Below are 24,278 nucleotides of genomic sequence, written 5' to 3'. Positions count from 1 at the left end.
AACTGGGGTTTTCCTTTCACCCACTTTAAATAGAAACATTTAAATTAAACTGTTCCTATTGGCATTTTGTTCTTCTTATGTTGCCAGTTTATGTACGTTAACCTTTGTATTTGGGCTATGTTAATAAACTGTCTTTATAAAAGCCCAGATTGGGGGAGCCATTCTCATTTATATTTACAGTAGAATTTCCAGGAATTTTAGATGGAGGCTTGAAAAACCAAAATACCGTATTTTTAATCTTTTTCTTTTATAAAATATTATGTTTGGTTCAGCTGAAAGCAAATCTCTTACAATTGTTTTTTATCCTGTTAAAGTATAATTTCTCTTTATCAGAGCATTGACCTGATGTATGGTGCATACAAAAGGTAACTCAATCTCATGATAATTTTGTTTTCCTTTATGAAGGTCGTCCCTATCCGTCTTTCATACTTCTGTGTGTACTCTTTGTAATAATTACAAGGAATATCCTCTAAACACAATGAAGTGATTTCTACTGACTGAATCAAAGACCTGGGGGTTATGTAATAAGTTCCGATTTTGAGGAGCCATCTGTTTTTTTTTCTGCGTGATTGGATGTGTTATCACTGTAGGAACAGTGTGTAGGGGGCAATGAGAGGTACAGATGTATTTTTACTGTAGGAACAGCGTGTATCAAGCAATCAGGTATATAATGGTTTTGTCACTGTTTGGACAACATGTATCATACAACAAGATACATCTACAGAATGTGCTGGCACAGTGAGCACGGCGTGTAGCATGCAATGAGATACACAGAGTATATTGCAATAACCCTGGAGCTCAAAACAGACAGCAAGTGTAACAGAGTAAATACACCCACAGCATCTAAATGTAAACAGGTGGAATTGACTCAACCAAATACCCTGGTCTAAGACCCCCACCGGACTTCATCAGGAATATCCGCAAGATGATATGGACTTTACTTAGTGAAAGCCCAGGTCACGGCCTAGTGTAGTTGGTTCCATGAAAGCAACAGAATACTTAGCTGGTATGAGGACTCTGCCTGGTAACACCGTGGATGAATATGCAGGTAAGGATGTGCTGCTGCCAAGGAAACTGAATACCGGTATCTGTAGCTATAGTACATAATCCTCTTTATTAATACATTATTTTTATAATGTTGAGGGGCTGATTCAGAATTGGGAGCAAAACAAAGAGTGAAAGTAACTTTGCACCTTGGCAAAACCAAAGCCAGTGTACTAGCTCATTTGTAACCCTTCACTACAGTAAGAGTTTTGAATGTGACAGTGAAAGGGTTAATGAAGTGCAGGGAACTGCCAGAGTGCAGGCAGCAGCAACATGGACATTGTTAGCACAGGCTACGGCAGTCAGCTGGAAGAAGCCGAGGCTTGCTTCCCAAGGATATAAACACTGTGGTTGGGGAGGTTAGGGAGATAGTTTGAGGTACCTTGTAAGAGGAGACCCGTATGGTGTGCTTTTTCTCAACAGGGTATCCCCCTGTTCTGACCTCCTTATGAGAGCTGACAGAGAGAATTGCAGATGAAGAAGCAGCTGAGCCCCAAGTAAAACACTGTATTACCAGGGTGGAGTGACAGACCATCCAAGCCCCTCTCCCCAGAGAGCCACTTACTAGTCCTGCGTAGAGGAGGAGTTGCTAGGGGTCAGCCCACAACAGTGCTGTAGATCTGAAGACTTTTAATTTGGAGGCACTGCAGTGTGGGACAGAGGCTGCTCTGTAAGAGTTGTTTGATGACATTGACAGGGATGGAAACCCTGAGAGGATAGTGACTACCCTGCATCTAAACAAAGCCCACGGCATGGGGCGTGACTTGGACACCGAGCAGTGAGGCAGTAGTAACATTTAGCTGCATCTGTGGTGGTTTCTGTAGTTTAATTGATGCCTAATAGCCACTAGAGATGTGCGCTGACCGCCTTGTTTTAGTTTTCGTTTTGGATCTGGTCTCATCTACGTGTTTTGATTTAGAAAAACCACCCTTATGTAATTTGTGTTCAAAATAAAAATACACCTAAAATCATGTCATTTGGACCTTTTTACATGCAATCTAAAACCCGAGTTTAGTTTTTTAAAACTAAGTTCTAAGCTGACTGTGAACCCCAAAGTGATTCCGAACTCAGACTCTGTTTGACTCAGAACCCCAAAGTACCAGACTTGTGCATCTCTTCTAATAGGAAATGTGTTTGTTGCACATAAAATAGTTTACAACATGGTGTAAGTTAGACGTAAGTGTCTGTAAAGTGTGCCTGGCATAAATCATATCTTGAATTGACAAGTAATTTACCCCCTAATTTACCCCTACTAACTCAGCATCTGCAGTAAAATGTATAAAGTGATAATAGTTTTCAGTTATTTAGTATTAATAATGTTCCATAAAATGTACTGTAATCCCTTAGATATTTTTTGAAAGTTTAAGTCAGAATAATTGTTAGTTTTCTAGAGACTGAATCCCACAGAGGAGACATCTTACTGCACTCTCAAAGGTATCAAAATCTCTTTATATCTCTGTTCCACAAGTAAATGGATCTAATAGAAGAGTTCCGTACTCAGGTAACATTGTGTCTTCTTTCTGTATATAGAGCTACTGCAATTAGTTAACTGATCATAATTATTTATACCTGTGTTGACTAATCAACAGTACATAGTAATTCTGCTAATACTCTTATATGTTTTCCAGCAGCATTTCAAACATGAAAATAACACTGTAGAACATGTAATTGATAAACCAACTAAGCTAATTTTACATTGTAAAACATCCTATTGTACAAGAAATCTGCTTTAAACACTTGTCTGATCAATGTATTTATTGTTTTCAGACTTGCAACTAGCGGTATGTTTCCTTTATGTCTAATGGAGGGTATCCACTAAGCGATTTAAACAAGCGATTGCACGATAACGATGTCGTTATAGTGCAATCGCTTGCAAATTGCGCATGCATCGGTCATGTTTTTGACGGAAGCAACCTGCGATGCACGTGCCCGCGGGTCGCTTCCGACATCCAACATTGCCCATACATGCAGGTAAAACTGATGATCTCGTCAGGTTCTCCATGTGCGGGGATGAGGGATGTGCCGGGACTGAACGAGTGAACATTCAGTCTAGGCACATCACTAGCTATACAAACGACAGCTGGATTGCAATGTCGCAATCGTGCTGTCGTTTGTATATCGCTAAGTGGATATCCCCCATTAACCTGCAACCTGTTTTGTGTTTTTTTGTATGTCTCTCTAGTTAACCTCAGAAATGGGAATCTAGGGATAATGTATTTTGTTCACCAAGTAAAATTGATGAAACTTGCTAGAATGAAGTTGTAAATATTTGACTCGTCTTTATAATCTAGTAATTACCAATTTTATTCCTAAATCAAGCATATGGTTAAAGATAGGGAATCACCAGAGATCTTTTAAATATCCTGCAGCATTTCCCATTAATTTCAAAGGGCATTTATTCCAGTAGGGTTTCCAGAGTGTGCACTACATGCAGAAATCTTTTTACCCAAGATGGATATTTAGCATGTGCAAATGCCCCTGCAGGGAACTATAACACCCCCTATATAGCTCAGTGGTGGTCTGTATGTAGGAGATATTGGACAGACAGGTGGTTTATATGTAGGAGATAGGGGACGCACAAGTGGTTTGAATGTAAAAAATATAGGACAGACAGATGGTTTGTATGTCAGAGATATGGAACAGGCAGGTGGTTTATATGTAGGAGATAGGAGACAGGCAGGTGGTCTGTATGTAGAAGATAGGAGACAGGCAGGTGGTCTGTATGTAGAAGATAGGGGACAGACAGTAGGTGGTCTGTATATAGGATATATGGGACAGACAGCAGGTCTGTGTGTAGGAGATTGGGTGCAGACAGATGCTTTGTATGTAGGAGATATGGAATAGACAGGTGTTTTATATGTAGGAGATAGGGGACAGGCAGGTGGTCTGTATGTAGGACATAGGAAACAGACAGGCGATCTGTATGTAGGAGATGGGGTCAGACAGATGCTATAAATACAAGTAAGGAATAAATATAATCAATACAATGTGAAACCATTTTTTAACCATATACATCAATCCACATAGGGTTAGATAATTACCTGATCCAGGTAACTAAGGGATACGGATGACAAGAATTATGCTCCGTCCTAACACATACATCACTCTTAATCCATAATGATGAATTAACTATCAAACTCTTTATTGTCTAGCAAACGTCCACTACAAATCCCACAATACATTTGACTAAATCTATAGAAATATTTTGTTAAAAGTCCAAATCCAGCATCCATGACTATCAGCTGATGGTCCTGTAAAAATAAACAACATAATAAGGATATTCCTCCTAAAGCTGGGCATACACATCCAGATAAAATGCCTGACAGACCGACAGACATTTTATCTGGCAGCCTGCCAGCCGCAGATGTCCGCGGAATACACTGTGAGATTACTTACAGTGTATTTGCCCGGCATCTGCGCTCCGCCCTCGGGGGAGGAGACATTTCCCTGTTCCTTCCATGGGAAAGAACACAGGAAATGTCTGTCTGTCGGCCGCAGCTGGGCATACACTGCCCAATGCGGCTGACAGTTTACCCCCATAAATATTGCATGCTGGACAATCCGGCATGCCCGTCCGAGCAATATTTAACCCTCGGTCACCCGCACACACGCTACAATTATCGGGGCGATCCGCGGATATCGGGCTGATTACCCCGATAATTGTAGCGTATATGGCCAGCTTTAGCCTTAACAAGGTTGGCAGCAATACACAGGTCAGTGTTAAATGCTTTTGCAATCCTCTCCAATACTTCCTACTATTCTTTCTAATGCTGGGCATACACTCTACAATTATCTGTCAGATATCTGTCCAATCTGTCTGGTGGGAAGGAAAATCTGGTCCGTTTTCTAGTGTTTGGGAGCAAATTTCTATTGTTATTTGCTCCCATACATTACCAGATTTTCATTCCAACCAGCCAGATTGGACAGATAATTGTATAATGTATGCCCAGCATTAAGCTGCATTAAGTAATCAGTTATGCTGGCCATACACTCTACAATTATCTGTCAGATATCTGTCCAATCTGGCCGTTTGGAATGAAAACCTGGTAATGTATGGGAGCAAATAACAATAGAAATTTGCTCCCAAACACTAGAAAACGGACCAGATTTTCCTTCCCACCAGACAGATTAGACAGATATCTGACAGATAATTGTAGAGTGTATGCCCAGCATTAGAGACAGTGACCACTTGAATGGTCACATAGGGAATAGTTAGTTAGGATTATACATCCCCTCCTGCACCACCATTCACATAAAATAAGATACCTATTAAATAGGGGAGTATATTAGACTCTCTGTGAGAGCTCAACACATTCTGTCCTATACTAACCCTATCATAATATTTGAAATCATCTGAACAAAAAACTAAATATTAAAAGAAAAGAAAAAATTTGAATCTAAAGCATGATTTATAAAGTAAATGTGAGAATTAGGACAATAAGTACTCAGTTTAATAATAAATTTTTAGGCTTATGCTAGACTGTCTGTATAAAATCGGAGGGCATTTAATACAGAACATAATCAGATACAATATAATCAGATACATGAAAGATGGAATGTGAGATCACACGAGCAGTTACAGAAACAAAGACTTTTCCCTCCATTAAGCAGTACAGCAAGAAGATGCTTGAAATGCTACAGTATGTTGAAACATTGCAAACAGTTTGGATGCAAAAATCACAAATTAAAGATCCAGGTTCAAAACCAAAACACCTGAGGATAGTTTTGCAAAACCAAAACACGAGGATGAATCTGGATCCAAAACCAAAACACAGGAGTCAGTACACATAGCAATTTGTGTATGGTCTGTAAAGCCATGCCTTTCATCGTAATCCAGTCTCAGCCAAAGGGAGGGAGTTGCAGCTCGAGTTTTACAAGTCAGAAAAAGAATATGCCCAAGTTTAGTTTTATACATGTTGCTCATGGTACCAGCTGTGTAGCAGTATTAATGCCATGTATGTAGTATACAAAACAGAAAGACTTTTGCTATCAGCGCTAATGATAATATATGGCAAATCTGTGTGTATCTAGCAAATAAAAGAGATTTTGTTCATATTTTGATCAAAACATTTAAGTGACAGCGTGTCAATTGTCTGCAAGTCCCTACATTAACATACTGTATATGCACAACACACTATTGAATTGCAGTTAAAACCACTCACCTCTCAGGTACAGAGGGTAACGGTGAGCCACACCCAATTAGGCCTTTTATAGCCTTGATTGAAAGGAGCCATTATAGCACTAGGCAAAACTTTTAAACAAATAGAAAATAAATATGCATGTGGTTGGCTTTACCCATATTGTACATGGTACCATCGGCATGGCAGTGTTAATGCTTTATATGTATACAAAGCAAAAAGACTTTTGCTATCGGCACTAACAATAATATACTGCAAATCTGTGTGTATCTAGCAAATAACAGCATGGGGATTTTGTTCATATTTTCATCAAAACATTTAAGCTTCAGCCTGTCTTCGAGTTTTACAGATACAACTGACGGAATAGGTTACAGAGATGTGACTTTATTTTAAAAATCGCAAATTGTGTCTAAGATTCATTCTGACTGATTATAAAGTTCTAAATTGGGCCTGGCCAACCTGTGTCTCTCCAGCTGTTGTGAAACTACAAGTCCCAACATGCCCTGTCACAGTTTTTCTGTTAGAGAATGTTAAAACTGTGGCAGCATGCTGGGACTTGTAGTTTCACAACAGCTGGAGAGCCACAGGTTGGCTAGGTCTGGCCAAAATGATTTTAACAAAATTCACCTTTTGATACTATTTTAGCTGCCAATCATTTATGGTTTTATACATTTTCTATATAAATGTAACTTGGTATTGAAATATAATTTAGAATGGATGTACAGATGTAGCCACGCACAATGTTGCCGTGATGCGTGCACACATGTACGCGCATCACAACATACTATAGCACAATACTTGCCAGGCTGCGACTCACCTTTACACTGTTCAGGACTTGAAACATTTGGTGGACACTAACTAGCAATTGATTGTTTTTGGGACGGAGCACCCGTCGTTAGCCGGGTCTCGCGCATGCGCACGAGCCAGCTCCATCGTGCGCATGCGCTGTGGGGCAACGTCGAGTCGGTCGGGAGTGTTCAGCGCTCCCGACCGACTCTGAATGAGCTCCTCAGTTACTTGCTTAATCTTACTCTATTCCCAAATCTGAATCAGACCCTATATCAAAAGAATTTTGGTTTCTAATTTTGCAGAAACATCAGCCGCCAAATCACCAATATATAGTTGCTTATTTATAACTATATTTGAATATGTAAATGCATTTATTTATTATTGCTGTCCAGTACTGTACATGTCAGATACTGCAATATAAAAATGATTGCCCTATTCATGTCGAAGAATGTAGGAGAGTGTGCTATTTTATTTTTCAAAATGTGTTAATTTTAATTTTTTTTATTTTATTTTTTGTATTAATTTTAAACATTATATTTAATGTTAAAAAGTAATAATATCCAGACATATATAACCAAGATTAAAAAGGGTCAGTTAATTTAGGTAGGTATGAAGTATAAATACAGATGTGTCCTCATACACTAGCATCTATGCACCATACAGCAGGAAATGCACAGTGCAAACGAGATGCTCCAAGCAGAGTAATTTAACATACTTCTACTTAAAATCTTTATCTTATACAGTACGTATTGCAAATTCAGGGAACAGCCTCTCATATAGTGTGCTAGAAATGCTAGGCTGCTACATTAACTGCACAGGAATTGGTATTGCACATGTACAAAGTCTCAGATTAAGCACAATGGAATTTGGGATGAGAAAAAGCTGTGGCCACTCACATCGGAACCCTTTTTACACAAATTCAGACAGTTGGAATCGTCACAGCAACATGCAGTGAATGTACTGTACTGACCATGTGGATGGTAGTAACTTGCAGAGCCGTAAAATCAGACACCCTTGGGGGGGCAGATTGGACATCAGCGGTGGTGGCAGCGTGGGGGGGGCAGTTTGGGTACTGGAGGACACAGGGGGTGTGTGAGGGGGGCCGGATCGGACTCCCGCAGTGGTAATGGGAGAGACGTCATGAGTAATGACGTCTCTCCCATGCAAAGCGGCCGGAGGAGCTGTTAGCGGCGGGACCAGGAGCGGGAGTTTCAGGTAAGTGATTTTTTTTCTTTTATTAAGTCTCTCTCTACTGGGGGGGGACTACTGGGGGCACTACCAGGGGGGGATTACTATGGGGGCACTACCAGGGGGGATTACTACTGGGGGCACTACCAGGGGGGTGGATTACTACTGGGGGCACTACAAGGGGGGACTACTACTACTGGGGGCCCTACAAGGGAGGGGACTACTACTAGGGGCACTACAAGGGGAGGGGACTACTACTGGGGGGCACTGTATAGGGCGGAGGGGACTACTACTAAAAAACCTGGCTTATGTCTGAAAGGGGTCTACCTGGGAATTTCCCGGGTAGACACTGCAGTGTGAAAGGGGGGTCTCGACCAAATACCTGGGAATTTGCACAGGAGATATTCCCGGGTCTGAGCAGGAAATTTCCCGGGTTGTATATCTGAAAGGGGTATTAGTGAGGCATGATGAATGAGGCATGATGAATGAGGCATGATGAATGAGTATCACTAGTGATAGTTATCTCATAATGAAAAGGCCCCTTAGTTTGCAAATGTAACTCGATTCCTTTATCTAATTACATTTAGATTAAGATTAATTAGATTAAGGGGGTTATTCAATTTGGAGCGAAAAGCCTGTGCTGAACTTTTCGCTCCACATCGCAGGTTTTCCGGGGATAAAGTATCGGGCGTGTGCACCCCTAAACCCCAATTCTGCACTTTTTTTCGCCATGTAAAATATGATGAAAACTTATCATCGTTTTTTTTACAAAGACTTTTTGCACTGGCGAAAAGTCTTTGAAATTGAATACGGGGATAATTGAAACATGCAAAAATGATGTCATCGACGATAATTTATCGCCTATTCCGACTTTTCGCAGGCAAATTGAATATGACCCTCAGGGGGAGATGTATCAAACCAACCAATGAGCTCCTGTCATTTTTCAAACAGTTAGAAAAATGACAGATGCTTATTGGTTGATAATTTATCTCTCTCCATCTCTTTCTAAGGTTTTCTTCATCTACCCCATACTCTAAGAAAATTTATAACATAATTCGCGCTTGGTAATCTTGAATACAAAAATGTTCAGACTTGTCAATGTTCTGACAATATTTCTCTCACTAAGAGGCTCATTATCAAGCTATTTTTTCATAAAATTTTGTCAAAACTGCAGTTTCTGCACAATTTTATGAATTGTTGCTATGTACTAATAGCACAATGCAGGATATATCACAGAAATCTCCAACAAAGTGCTAACTAGCACTGCAGATTGCTTTTGGACTTTGGCCACATAACTTCAGATGGTGTAAACTGCTTTAAACCTATGGAGAATTATGAGCAGGGGAAAGATCTTCTGATCTCTCTCCCGCAGCCTATGGCCGGTGGCGGAAGCTGACACTGTGCGCATGCAATGGGGAAAAATGTGTATAATTGCCAGTATGCTAAGTTGTACTGTATGTATTATTAGAGTTGGATGTCTCCTATGCTTACACTTAGTTTAATAGCTATTATCGTCAGGGCCGGATTAAGGCTTGTGGGGGCCCTGGACCGCACGATTGCCAGCGGTGACAGCATGTATGGGCACCTTATCATATACACACTATACACACACTAACACATACTGTATATACAATAACACATACACATCTATACACACAAACACATACATACACAGTATACAGACACAAAAACATACTGTATATACAATAACACATACAAACACATATATACACACACACACAGTATACACACACAAACACATACTGTATATACAATAACACACACATATATACAAAAAAACATGCATACACAGTATATACACACAAACATACTGTATATACAATAACACATACACACATATATATACACATTCACAGTATACACACAAACACATACTGTATACACAATAGCACACACATATATACACAAACACATACTGTACATACACATATATACATACATACACACACACATATATACATACATACACATATATAAACAATAAAACAGTACACATACACTTACATTTTATTCAGCTGCTATTCCCTTCATTAGGCTCTGCCCCCTAGTGCCGAAATCCCGCTATTCACAGGTCATATGGGGGTGGGGCTTGTTGTATTGGCTCCATCCCCACATCGGCCACGCTAGCAGAGGAAATTGTTCTGTCACTGTCAGCGTGCCGTGCTCTAGTGGTGGGGGCCCCTCTGTGTGTGGGGCCCTGGGATGACCGCCCCTGTCACCTCCCCCCTTAATCTGGCCCTGATTATCATTATTACTGCACGCTTGAACCAGCCCATCCTTGAAAACAGGCTTATCTTCATGTATGTATAACTCTGTATACTGTAGCTCATAATGCCATAGACATGCACTTGCCAAACTCTACCTACAGTATGTTTGAACACCTTGCTACCTTCTAGTTACACCCCTTTGCCTGTAGATGTATGCCCTTGGCACCAGAGATATCTGCAAAACTGAAACCCCTTTCACATCGCAAAAATAACCCGGGATATTGCTGGGTCAACCCGGGTTGAGATGCAGTGTGAACGTGCCACCAAACAAATTCCCGGGTCGAGCAACCTGGCATTTCAACCCTGCAATAGAGCAGGGTTGAACACGGGAAAAAGCCGGGTTGAAGTGCAGTGTGAACACGGGAACAAGCCGGGTTGAAGTGCAGTGTGAACAGGCACTACCCAGGTTATCCAACCCGGGGACTCAGCAAACACCACTGATTGGATGTTCCTGGGTCTCACTTGATAATGTCAGAAGCCAGGCACACAGACAGCACACTGCAGACAACAGCAAAGACAGCATTCCGGCAGGCTGAAAGGGGTTATCACTACTGTCACTATACAGTGATGGCTAAATGGAGTGATGAAGAAGTGAACTGTACAATATGCTATCAGGAGCTGTATCATGTTCTCGCTGGCTGAATCAAATAGCAGTAAAGCACAAACACTCCTGAACTCAGGGCTACACAGTGGTAATCCATCAGCCATGATTCCTGCAATGCTGTGAGCAGTCCCCACCCCTCACTTTTGTTCCTTTTTGTGATCTTATCTTTGTGAGCCTGAAAAAGTAAATTTTAATGACATCCATAGGGTTTTACATGCATGACTCGGGTTCAGTGTGAACAGGGCCAACCCGGGAATAACCCTGGTCGAAGGTGCAGTGTGAATGGGGTCTGATCCGGGTCGCAGCTGGGTTGGACCCATGTTAAAAATCCCGGGCCAGAGCCAGGTTTGCAATGTGAAAGGGGTATGACTTGTGCTCAACTCTGCTTCAGCACTGCTGTGTTCTAACTCCCACTACTTTAATTATGATCTTCAGATAGCTCAAGAATTGCCTTCCCTCTCTAAATTACTGCCTTCTGTACCATCCATTTCTAATGGTCTCTCATAAGCCTATTTTATTCCTCTTGAGCTCAGTAGCTATTCATTTTTGCCTCTTTTGTATCTTTATTTGGTATGTGCATATATTACAATATGTCATGGTCTTTCTTCAAAGCTAGATTGAAATGGCAGTAACCTTTAAATCACTAACACTGTTGCAAAGTCCAATAATGATTACATTATTGTACCTTCAGTACTTTAGTTTCCCACTTTCCTATTCTCACTGCATATCTGAACCTGCTATTGCAAGATTTTTTTCACAGTATATGCTGAAGAGGCAAGTGTCACTTAACATAGCGTAAATCTCAACTCAGTTGGGTCATTATAGTGATTTAGAATAGATAACTTGCATAGTCTTGGTTTTGTGAAAATAAAATAGGAATTATGATAAAACCCTTGTATTGGAAGCAGTCACAGATCTACTCTATCTATCAAGTATTATTGAACTCTTATGTTGAAAAAGAAACCAGATAACCTTATTCTATTTAACTGCTATTAGTAACTGATCTCAATAGTACAACTGCCAACAGGATTAGTAGGCTCTCTCTTATGGCAGGTGAAATTCTGTACTGCTAGGACGATATGGACATACATTTCTATGGTTTAGTTTTTGTAACAATTAGTAATATTAGATCAATAGTCATATGTTAAACAAATGAATTCACCAGACTTGTATTAATAGTTTAACTAAAGTACAGTTAAAATACAGTGCCTGATAGGTGGATTATAATGTATATAATTATTCAACTTGTTATTGTAATATATGGTTATCATATAGATATATAGATATATATATATCTTTTTTTATTTTTTTATTTTTATTTTTTTTCATGTTAGGCAAGGAGATAGAAGGCAGATGGGGAAAATCCAATAAAATAACCATCAGCACAACTAATAAGTTTTGTTAAATTGAAGAATAAAAAATAATTTTAAATAAATAAAAATATGTTTTGTTAAATTGAAGTGGCATAAATGGGTAGCAATGGGAAGTTTGTACGTATGCAAGGTTCAGAGTAGGCCTGTTGTCACAATGGCTTGCTATGCAGAGCTGTGTGGAAGCAGAAATAGCCCATTTTCAGACACATCATTTACAGCTATGGATAGTGGTGGTTCGACCACAGAGATACGTACAACTCTGCAAATGGACAGGTTCCATGCAATGTGGGAGCCCCTGTATGACTGGACATGTAAGCTTTGTAAATGAAAAGGTAAGTTACTTTTCTGCATCAATAACCAAAAGTAAAACATCTTTCTCTAGGCAGACAAGATGAATAATTGTACAATCAGTACAGTAAAGGAATTCCATATCTTAGCTTTCTCCAGCTCAACCACTGGATACGTGCTTATTTTTATTGGGATTTTATTTATGTATCTTATGACAACCATTGGAAATCTGATTATTATCACACTTGTTTGTCTTGTGCCCCAGTTACACACTCCCATGTATTTCTTCCTGTGTAATCTCTCCACTGCAGATATCACCTTTGTCTCAGTTACTCTTCCAAAACTACTGTCTATCCTTTTAACTCACAAGCACAAGATCTCATTTCATGGCTGTATTAGCCAGCTATATATTTTTTTATTATGTGGACAGGCTGAGATATTTATCCTGACATGCATGGCCTATGACCGCTATGTGGCAATCTGTAAGCCTTTGCAGTATTTATTGATCATGAGAAAAAAAGTTCTTATTGTGATGTCTGCCTTCTCTTGGCTTATTGGTATCTTGAACTCCCTGGTACATACAATGGTTGCATCCTCATTATCTTTCTGCCATTCAAATGAAATTGATCATTTTTTCTGTGACCTGAAGACACTGAGTAGGCTCTCTGTTAGTGACTCTACAAACAGAGACATTCTGACATCAGTAGAAAGTGTATTCATTGGATGTCTGCCTTATCTACTCATTGTAATTTCCTACGTATATATCATTTCAACGATATTGAAGATACGATCTTCACAGGGACGTATTAAAGCTTTCTCCAGCTGCACCTCCCATCTCACCACTGTAATATTATTCTATGGACCAATCATCTTTTTGTACATGAAACCAGAAAATGACCACTCAAGATCAGATGACAAACTGCTCTCATTAATATATGTGGCTGTGGTTCCAATGTTAAACCCATTGGTATACAGTCTAAGGAACAAGGAGGTGTTGGGAGCTACTGTAAAAATAAAACAGTATATGAAGAATTTTTAACTTTATATAAAGAATCAATATCATTAAATCATTATAAACCTTGGAAAATCCTATTGTTTTTTAATACACCAATACATAATCATATGTCTTTGGTTTTCTCGTCCATAAAGGAGGACCCGCTGTTGGATCCCAACATTGGAGAAAAGTTCAACAGTTTAACGTTTTAAATTTCAGCTCAATATATTTAATTGCTATAAAATTCTACATTTGTGAACCGGGTTGTTAAACCTGTTTGAGAGATGGTATGCAGCTTCCTTTGGCATGAAATGTTAACCTACAAAAGTACATCCAAAAACTGGCATTCATTACCATTGGCACTAGTATTGTTTCTTTTCTTGTACAATATACTTTTGCAGTGTGGTGTTGTATCAACACATTTGCCTTTTTTACATGTGCCAAATTTATACTTACCTCTTTGTAGTAGATTTCAATCCTCATTTGACCATATTTCAACATGCACTGAGAATAAATATTCACCTTTATCATCCCTCTAAGGATGGTTAATAAACCACTGTGCGAGCGGTAAATATACTAAGGGGTGTATTTATTAAAGTGCAGGATTTTAGTAGAGATGAGCAGCTCGGTTTTACTCAGATCTCAAAAACATCATCATATTGGTAATCAGGCTCTCACGTATTTTGGATAGCCAATAAGATGAATTCGAACTTGCGATAATTTGGCAAAAAGAACCAAATAATAGTAAACCTGCACATCTCTAGTTTATAGAAGTGGAGGTGTTGCCCATAGCAACCAATCAGAATCTAGTGTCCTTCTAGAAGGTGCTTAATAAATGATAAGTATAATCTGATTGAATGCTATGAGCAACACCAACTGCTATAAACCCATACTTAGAAAAAATATACCCCAAAGAATCGTGATTGCCCGTATTTAAATATGCTGGGCAACACTGGATTCACATGGGTTTTTGTGCCCAAAATCATGGATTTACTTAGAATTGTGTTTGCCTGTCTATTTTGATCTGAAGGTGATACTGATTGTGTTGTATCAAGTGTGAGTTCAGTTATATTGGCCCCTTCTCAATAGACCCCGCTGAGCACTGCACAGATCAGTCAGACCTGTGCAGTGCTTTAGTGTGTACGGTGTCAAGAATATGTTAAAAAATATTTTAAACAATCCCCCTCAAAAAAGCAAAAAATGCCACAGACCTCTGAGCTTGTTCTGGTACTGTAAAAATGGGAGTAAAATGGCATAGGTTCCCCCGTTTTTCCAGTACCCAGCACCGGGCTAGACCAGCCAGGGGGCATTAATATATCAGGGGGACATACAGGTGGCAGTGGGTAAAAGGCTAATGGGTGAAAGATAGTAATTAATGCTCTGTACAGTGTGACTACAGGTACCAGCAAGCCTTCTGGGTATGGCGGCACATAGAGAACCACAAGTGCCACCATGCCCAGACAGTAAGGGCCTGGTGGCACCTGTACCCTCACTGACAAGAAAATAATTTGAAAAAGACACAGACTATGTTAATACAAGAAAAATTAAAGATTGCGCTAGCTAATCCAGTAGACTCAATATAATAACAATAAAATGTAGTGGGAATATATTCACACACAATATCTCTGCAGCTGTCCAAAAGATCTGATAGCATGGAAACAACTATATACATGTATGGAAGAACAGCACAAGGATATTGTGGGTATATAGACTACTGCACGTAATGATTCAAATTTATAAATGTATTGAACATATTATTTCATAGCTTATTAAAACATAAAATATGGAATTATTCCAAAAATATAAATAAAATCGGAGAAATAAATACAATTATGTGTGTATAGGGGGTGTAATAAACTGAATTCATACAAGGATCAGTTAAACTATGAAGAGAAAGATCATATTATAAATAAAAGAGTAGAGGAATATGAGAGAATGTTGGTAGAAAACAAAAAGAAGAAATTCAACAGAGATCATGAGGATTATAAAAGGGGAGAAATTAGATCCTTCCACAAAGGGATGAGGTCTAGATATTTCTATAACACAGATTATAAACCATACCCTAATAGAACTAGATCCAGAGACCCTAGTGAACGATCTAGAAATTCCAACTTCCACAAATCTTCTTTACAGACACACCATTTAAGAAGAAAAGACAGTTATTGCCATTCCCCAACTCAGGATCATGTTCCTGATTTGGGTGCATGCCCTAAAGAATTGCAACACCAAAGAGAAAATAGAGAGAGGTTAGGAGATGCAAAACAAAATATTTTATACCAGATCAGGCCACACATTGGAAGGCACCTCCTTATCTGCAAAACCAAAGAAGATCAAGAATAGAAAGCTCAGGGGATGTAGAGGAGGATGATATATACAACAGAAAAACAAAAATAAACACATGCTAAATAAACTTAAAAAAGGTATCTTCCACTTGTCATCCAGGAAACTAAGTGTAGAGGAACTATCTGTTTTGGGCAAAGGCCTTAAGTTTTCTCCCACGGCAGACCCCAATCTATTCATCCTCTTTGTAGAGCTGAATAGATTTATGAGGTCTCTCTGTCATAGGTGATATTTTTGCAACAAATCATTAAAACAGAACAAAAAAGTAGGTAAACCATTGCTTTTAGATTCAAAAGATTTAGAAGCCTTGGTGATTTTGAAAGAACTTCAAAAAGAATCAAATTTAGAAAATGACCAAAATTCCCCCACTAATGATTTGATAATACCTATATTTGATATGAGAAATACAAATAAATTTAGAAATAAATCTTATTTTTTTCCAATGTTTGCCAAGGATGAATAATATCAACTTATTGTACAGAATAACTTTAGAGGATTTTAGGGATTTATGTTAAAAGAAAGAAAATTCCAAATCAAGCCTTAACAAATGGGAATTAATAGCTATTAAAGACAGCTCAATTATAATCAGAAAAGCTGATAAAGGCGGGGGTTTAGTGGTGTAAAATATAGAGGATTATAAAAATGAAGCACTAAGACAACTGAAAGATAAAAACTTATATACAGTACTTAGTTCTAATCCTACCAGAGCTTTCTTGGATGATCTGTTGAACATCCTAGACATTGCTATGAGTAAAGGGGTCATAGCAAAAGAAGAGAGGAGATTTTTATTTAATCCTTTTTCCACAATACTTATTTTTTATCACTTACCAAAATTACACAAATCCTTCACTGCACCCCCCAGTCGCCCTATTATTTCAGAAGTTAATTTACTTACCACTAATCTCTTTTATTATGTTGACAAGTTTTTACAAACATGAGTATCCACTTTGAGTTCACACATTAAAGACACAACTCACTTTCTTAATAAGATTCACAAAATAGTTTGGCAAGACATTTATGATTTTTTAACTTTAGACATTTCAGCACTGTATACTAATATACCTCACAATATAGGTTTGTCGACTATCCGTTCCAGACTAGATAAAGGTGGTGATCTAACTGAATCACATAGAATATTCATTTTGGATTTAATACAATTCATATTGGATTATAATTATTTTTTATTCCAAGATATCTACTATTTACAACCAATGGGCACTAGATTTGCGACGAATTATGCCAATCTCTACATGGGGTACTTGAGTCCCACCATGTGGAGGGTCGCCCTTTCATGGCGAACCTGGTGCTCTATGGACACTATATAGATGACCTCTTTATAGTCTGGAATGGAGACCTTGACTCTGCTCTTTTATTTGTTGATCACTTAAATTGCAATACATATAATTTATCATTTACTCACACTTACAGCATTTCAACTATAAACTTCTTGGATGTGACCTTAAAAATAATAGATAATAAAATAGTAACTTCTATTATTCACAAACCTACAGACACGAACAATTACTTACATTACCACAGTGGGCACCATAAACCATGGAAAACTAATATTCCAAAAGGGCAGCTATGGAGAATTAAAATAAATTGTTCTTCACAAGATATTTTTGAAATTCAAGTGACAGAGATGATAAACAATTTTAGGGATATAAATGATCTAGATCCACTCCTTAAAAGAGCGATAGAAGTAAGAGATCTAGATTCATTAGACCTTATATCGATGAAATCAAAAATAAATAAGAAAAAGTTCCACTAGAAGATTCCTTACTCTTTATATCCAAATATAATAGGAACTCAGTAGACATAAAGAAAATCATTAAAAAAAACTATGCCATTCTGAAGAGTGATCCACTATTAACTAATTGTATACCAACAATACCAACTGTTGTTTATAAAAAGAATATTAATTTAAGGAATCTATTAGCACCTAGCCACATAGAAACTATATTGCCCCATACCGATAGTAATACCTGGTTACCGACACGTCAAAAAGGTTTTTTTACATGCTGAAAACAACAATGCCTCACATGTACCCATGTACAAAAAGGCATTAAAAGTTTCAAACCCCATAATGATGAGACAAATATTGAAATTAAACAATTCATTAATTGCTAGACAAAATTCATTATCTACTTACTACCTTGTAGATGTCCATGTTTTTACATTGATAGAACTACACATTCACTTAAAAAGAGATTTTTGGAACACTGTAGAAACATCACAAATAAGATGATGAACTATAGTGTCCCGAGACATATTTTGAAGCATATCATAGTGACTCGGTACATCTAAAACTGCTAAAAATTGAACATATCCAGAGTACAGACTGAGGTGGAGATAGATTCCTACGTTTATGTCAACAAGAACTATTGTGGATGTATAAATTGAATACCATTAATTCTATTAGATAAAGAATAGATCACAATTCAGATCTGAGAGGCTGACCGGCATCATTATCCGTCCTCTGACCCATTCTTTACCTATAATACCATATATCTACTAATAGCCCTTCATGATTTATAACAGCACTCTCTTTTACCTTTGGAATATAAGAAAATAAAAAAGAAAAGAAAAGAGAAAACTTATTAACAGAGTCATTTAGTTTCCTTTTTGTCTGTTAAAGATATGACTTTTAGTTTAATTATAATAATATATCTATGTATTTAAGATATGATTCTTTGTTTATTATTAAAGTTTTGATTATTTTATTTAATTAAGATATTATTTCTCTCTATAAATTTATATAAACTAGATCCTTTATAATAACCTAAACAATTTTATATGGCATTTCCTTTCCAACATCTTTGTATCCTTATCCATGTCGAAAAAATATGTCCCTATGCTTCTCTTTTCCTTTATAACGTTAAAAAATCCTTGATATATTTCATTATTCATATATTTTTTCCCTTATTTATGATGTTATCTTGTACTTATACCTCTATATAGATAAAGATAAATCTAATATTCTTAGAATAATATATACATAATTGTATTTATAATATCATTACGAATTTTTCGATTTAATATATTTTTTAAATAGTGGCAACATCATCCCTTAATCAGAGATTATATGTATTCACGGACTGTTGCTTTGACTATGGAACACTAATGTTGTGTCATTATATTGTTAATGATATGTGCATAGTCTCACTAGCATTATGTTATTAGTACTATGTTATTACCTATACAAACCTACGCATTCAATACAGCAACATATTAGTGACAACATCATTTCTTAATCAGATACTATATTTATCTATAAACCATTCCCTAGATTACGGAATGCTAAATGCTGATAATGTGACTTTTAGACACGTGACATAGTCACATGCTATAATAATAATAACAGATGATGCGGGGTCACGTGGTTGCAGTTATCCACGTAACCTGATTGGTAGATTTCTTTCCCTACATGACAATCATCTGAAAAGCGCTTATATTTATAAGCGACCCCAGAGAATAAGTTAACATCATAATCGGAAAGTTTGTAGGTAATATCTTATAAATTATTTCCCTATATCTTCTACGGAAATTTGTTTTAGATTATTATTATTTTACTTCATGTAATGATTGTGAACTTAATGTATCATTAATTGTACACCTGTAAGTAATTGACTGAAAACCTCAGGGTATTTAAAGCCCAAAACAATATGCTAGGTCATTAAGCTTCTGATGAAACTGCAACAGACAGAGAAACGTGCTAGCGGACCTTTCACACTATCCACAGAGATTTCGGTTTTCTCTGGTCCTTTTAAATCCCAATACCACCATTCCATCAGGCGTCCTGATCGGATACCCCAATAAAGGAATACAACCCAAGCGGGACGGCACGAAGGTGCTGGAATTTAATTTAGTCATCATAACATCTCCCCATCAGCGGGACTGCAGGGATTAATTTCATTTCCAGGACTGCTAGTTTTGGATGGTATGGATATTTACTTTTGGACAGAGTAATCTATTTCGACCAGCTTGACAGGTCCATTATTTGCACCAGAGATATAATCATATAGGATTTTATTACACCCCCTATACAGACTATGTTAACACTTTATTACACACTCTTGCACACTCACACTACATACTTACCTACTTTATGGTGCTGATCCATCCCCACCTCTAAGTAGACATTCAGAGGGCTTGGCAAAATAACAAACCGAAATCCTGATCCCATGGATATGGAAGCACTTTGGACCTCCTTCAGAGTTGGTCGTTGCGGCCGCTCGGTCGTAAGGTAAAAGGGGCCAGATATGCAAATGAAGCGCTTGCAAGTTGCGTCGTTAAGATGGGATCGTTAGCTGGACGAGCAAGGGGAGGATGCGGCCGTAAGACTAAAAATACGCCCCCTTCTCGTTCGCATTACATGTCATCTCCGGGCATATAAGGATTAATCGAGACCATCGGGAACCATCGGAGCTGGTCATAGAGCTTAAGGTTGACCATACCCTCTCTTAAGCACTACGATAAAGTCAGTGTAAAAACCTCCCATGTCACATGTGCCATGACACTACTTAGTTAATTATGCACTCCCAGAAAACACCGTTTTCATAGTCAGGCACGCCTGCGTTCGGATCTCCACTCCCCTGTTCACAAGCACCTTCCCCTGTTACCACCCACAAATGCCTCATCCTGTCACTCAAACTAACGACCTGGCTGTGTTCAAAGAGAGAGTAATTTCTGATCGTAATAGTTAGTTTGCGCACGCGCATTGCGAATTTTACACATGCGCAGTTTAGCGAACATCGGTGGCGTACAACCGTGCGGCCGCAACAACCAACTCCGAATGAAGTCCTTTATGTACATAATTAAAGCTTGGAAACATTTTGTTTGTGTTACACTATGGAGTGCCTCCTTTTATTATTTGTAGATATAGTAATGTCTTTGAGGACTTGGGTAGTTTCTAAAGTTAGAGCAGTAGACTCAATGAGTCCTATGGCCTCATTCTGAGTCGTACGCTGCTGCTACCACTTTAGCATGTTTAGCCATAGTTTCACCTGTGACTATATGATAATGCTCGTGTCAGCCCTTCCCCTGGTTTACATCAGTGCAACTTGACTGTGCAAAGACAGAAACTCCCACTTTGAGCATCTATAGATGCTGTAATACCGCTTGGAGCATTTTTATACACCACTATCGGTTGCACCATAGAACATTGCACCAGCCCTATGGAAGGTGCACATTTTTTAGCACCTGTGTACGCAACCACATCACTTGCATCCTAAAGGTGTGACTGACTTGTGCCACCATGGACTTATGGTGGGTACACACTGGGCAATATTACTGAGCGACTGCACGATTACGATATCGACCAGCGATGCGCACTCCCGCTGGTCGTTTCTGACATTGTCCATCGCCTGAACATGCAGCACAACCTGACGACCTCATCAGGTTGCTGCATGTTGGGGAATGGGGGAGAGAGCCCGGCGCTGAACGATATCGTTAATGATATCGTTCAGCGGCTGTGCTCAATGTCATGAACGACATTGAGCACAGCCTGCCGGGGACACTACATGATATCGCTCAGGGAGCATATCGTGTAGTGTGTACGCACCATTACTCAGTGGCGCCCCTTCCCACAGTGAAACCCGATGCAGATAGGATTGTAGTGTGAGCAACAAAGAGGGTGTGGCCTTGTGGTTAGTTGGCATGACCTTGCATCCCAAACCCCCGTTTTAGTCACTTTGGGGGTCCCGGAGAAGCGGCCTACACCCAGGGATAAGTCTGTGTGCAATGCTGGCTCCCTCACTGTGTCAGAAGCTGAGTGCTGCATGTAATGCTACAGTGCAGCACCCGAGTCAGCACTTTGGTGTCACCCCTTAGCGGGTGACACCCGGGTGTGGCCGCACCCCCCTTGTGACGCCACTGGACTTACTGTACTGAAATTACCAGTGCAATCCCCTGAAATGCTTGCCCTGATGCAAGGTGCTACAATTACTAAGTTTGAGCAATTCAGAAAAAGGATGTGTGCATGTGTTTTGTGTCAAATATTTCTATGGTGCATATGGACTTTTGTACAACTCTAAATCAGTCTCACTGTCAATAGAGGTGTGACTACATAAAGAAAACTATGTGTTATCATTTCTAAAGTACCACTTTGGCTTGAGGGAAGTACATCACTTTCTCTAAGGGGCACATATGTATCCACTGCAGCTTCAAACATGCTAAACAGCCTCTCTTGCCACGTCAGGTCCTGCTAGACTTGACCCTGCCAAACATATATTTCGCTCAAATGTGCATCTCATTTGCACAAATAAAACAACTGGAACTGCCAAAACTACTTTGTGTCACATATCAAATTAATCAGCACAGTCTCCCGGTGCTTGCTATTTGCATCGCATTGCGACTAAGATGCATCAAATATTTATCATTAAACCTTACACTATATATATATATATACATACATACATACATACATACATACATACATATTCATTCCATCTCTTGATCTTTGCATCACTTGTGCATAGACACATTAGTAATTATGTTACCTTTTATTCTGTTGATGTAGTCTGTGGTTATTGTCACCCAGAATGGGTTAATTTCACTGTGAGAAGCCCCATGTTTATTTGTTCTGTACCTTGTAAACACGCAAGCCAACTTGCTTTTTTTATGCCCAGCCTTCATATTCATTTTTTTGCTACCATTACCTTAGATCATATAGTCATCCTCAGGCAGTCCATCGATATTTGTTAATGCGCATGATTATTTATGTATTTTCTTCGTGTTCCATATGTATTAATTGTATGTTTACGTTTTACCTCATGTTGTTTTTACTCATCATTTCCACACATTCATTAATGTCTACATGATGCATTCATCACATTATTGATATGATTATACGCACATAATCATTTATGGTTACTTATGTTTATTCACTATGTAGGTACTTTCACTTTTTCACCATCCCCCCTCTCTGCTGGTTACCCGGGTGATAGCGTCAGGACGTCAGCATCACACACCTGTCGTCAGGGCAACTCCGTCCGCTCGCGGGTCGCATGCTGATGACGTCAGTCGCTCGGCGCCCTGAGAGGGAGAGACGAACACGCTCCTTATTACACAATCACATGTGTTCTATAAAGATATGTACTTCATGTTTTCACTTTGTGTTCTTGATAAGTCTTCTGACTGAAACGTTGGACTGAAAACGGTGTGATTCTTTGCATTAGAGGTCCTGGGAGTGCCGCTGCCATTCCTTTTCTATATATATATATATATATATGCTTGTGTGTCATATTTACTATCCATTCCTTATGATACTTACAAATCGAGAACATGCACCCCTATCTTGAATGATTAAACTGAATGCATATATTTACAACACACAGGGATTTTCCAGAATACATCATTAATAAGGAAATCTCTTAAAACAAAAGACGTCTTCCCACTCTTTTGTTAAAAAACTGTAAACATGGAATATTAGATTTCCAATATAATAAAGTACTACTTATAATATACAGGTTGAGTCTCCCATATCCAAATATTCCGATATACGAGATACTGAGATAATGAAACCTTTGATTTTTGATGGCTCAATGTACACAAACTGTGTCTAAGGCACATATTATTAAACATATTGTATAAAACTACCTTCAGGCTTTGTGCATAAGGTGTATATGAAACATAAATGAAATTCATGTATGCACACAAACTTTCTTTGAGCCACAACATTATTGAAAATATTGTATAAAATTACCTGCAGGCTTTGTGTATAAGGTGTATAAAACGCATAAATGCATTCTGTGTGTATATTGGGGTCCCATTCTCAAGATATCTCATTATGGTATGCAAATATTCCAAAATACAGAATATTCCATTATATAAAATACCCCTGATCCCAAGCATTTTGGATATGGGAGACTCAACCTGTATATAGTTATTACTACCATTTTTTTTAAATATGATCATATGTCTCTATAACAATTTTATGTTTTGTTCTTGATAATTAAAAGTCAAATTATATTCATTTTTAGGGCCAAATACAGTAGTATGTAAAAAAGGATTTACATTTTTGTCCTTGATATACTACCTCTTCCATATGCCAAGATATAAATTAGCAAATATATTGCTACTGTATTTACAAACATTTTATCTTAATAAAAAGCATTAAATAGGCTGGGTAATGTTATTAACTGTTTTATATATTATATAAAGACCTTGGGAGAACTAAGTAGTATAAACTCTATTTTAAATAGAAAGCTCCTTTACTAGTGTAAAATATTT

General features: G+C 38.3%; 1 protein-coding gene across 1 annotated transcript; it reads left to right on the top strand.

Annotated features, from left to right (window-relative positions):
• Nucleotides 1-12,815: 12,815 nt before the first annotated feature.
• On the top strand, nucleotides 12,816-13,751 carry LOC148509327 (olfactory receptor 1G1-like). The gene has a single exon (XM_088443453.1). The coding sequence runs from the start codon at nucleotides 12,816-12,818 to the stop codon at nucleotides 13,749-13,751; it is 936 nt and encodes a 311-aa protein (XP_088299579.1).
• The last annotated feature ends 10,527 nt before the right edge of the window (nucleotides 13,752-24,278 follow it).

Source organism: Taudactylus pleione, unplaced genomic scaffold (genome assembly GCF_031769625.1).
Source record: "Taudactylus pleione unplaced genomic scaffold, aTauple2 ptg000329l, whole genome shotgun sequence".
NCBI classification, from domain to species: Eukaryota; Metazoa; Chordata; class Amphibia; order Anura; family Myobatrachidae; genus Taudactylus; species Taudactylus pleione.
The sequence above is the reverse complement of the archived record's forward strand: the minus strand, read 5'-3'. Positions and strand labels throughout refer to the sequence as shown.

Excerpts from the sequence above, each read along its gene's own strand:
- LOC148509327 (XM_088443453.1), top strand. The coding sequence starts at position 12,816 with ATGAATAATTGTACAATCAGTACAGTAAAGGAATTCCATATCTTAGCT.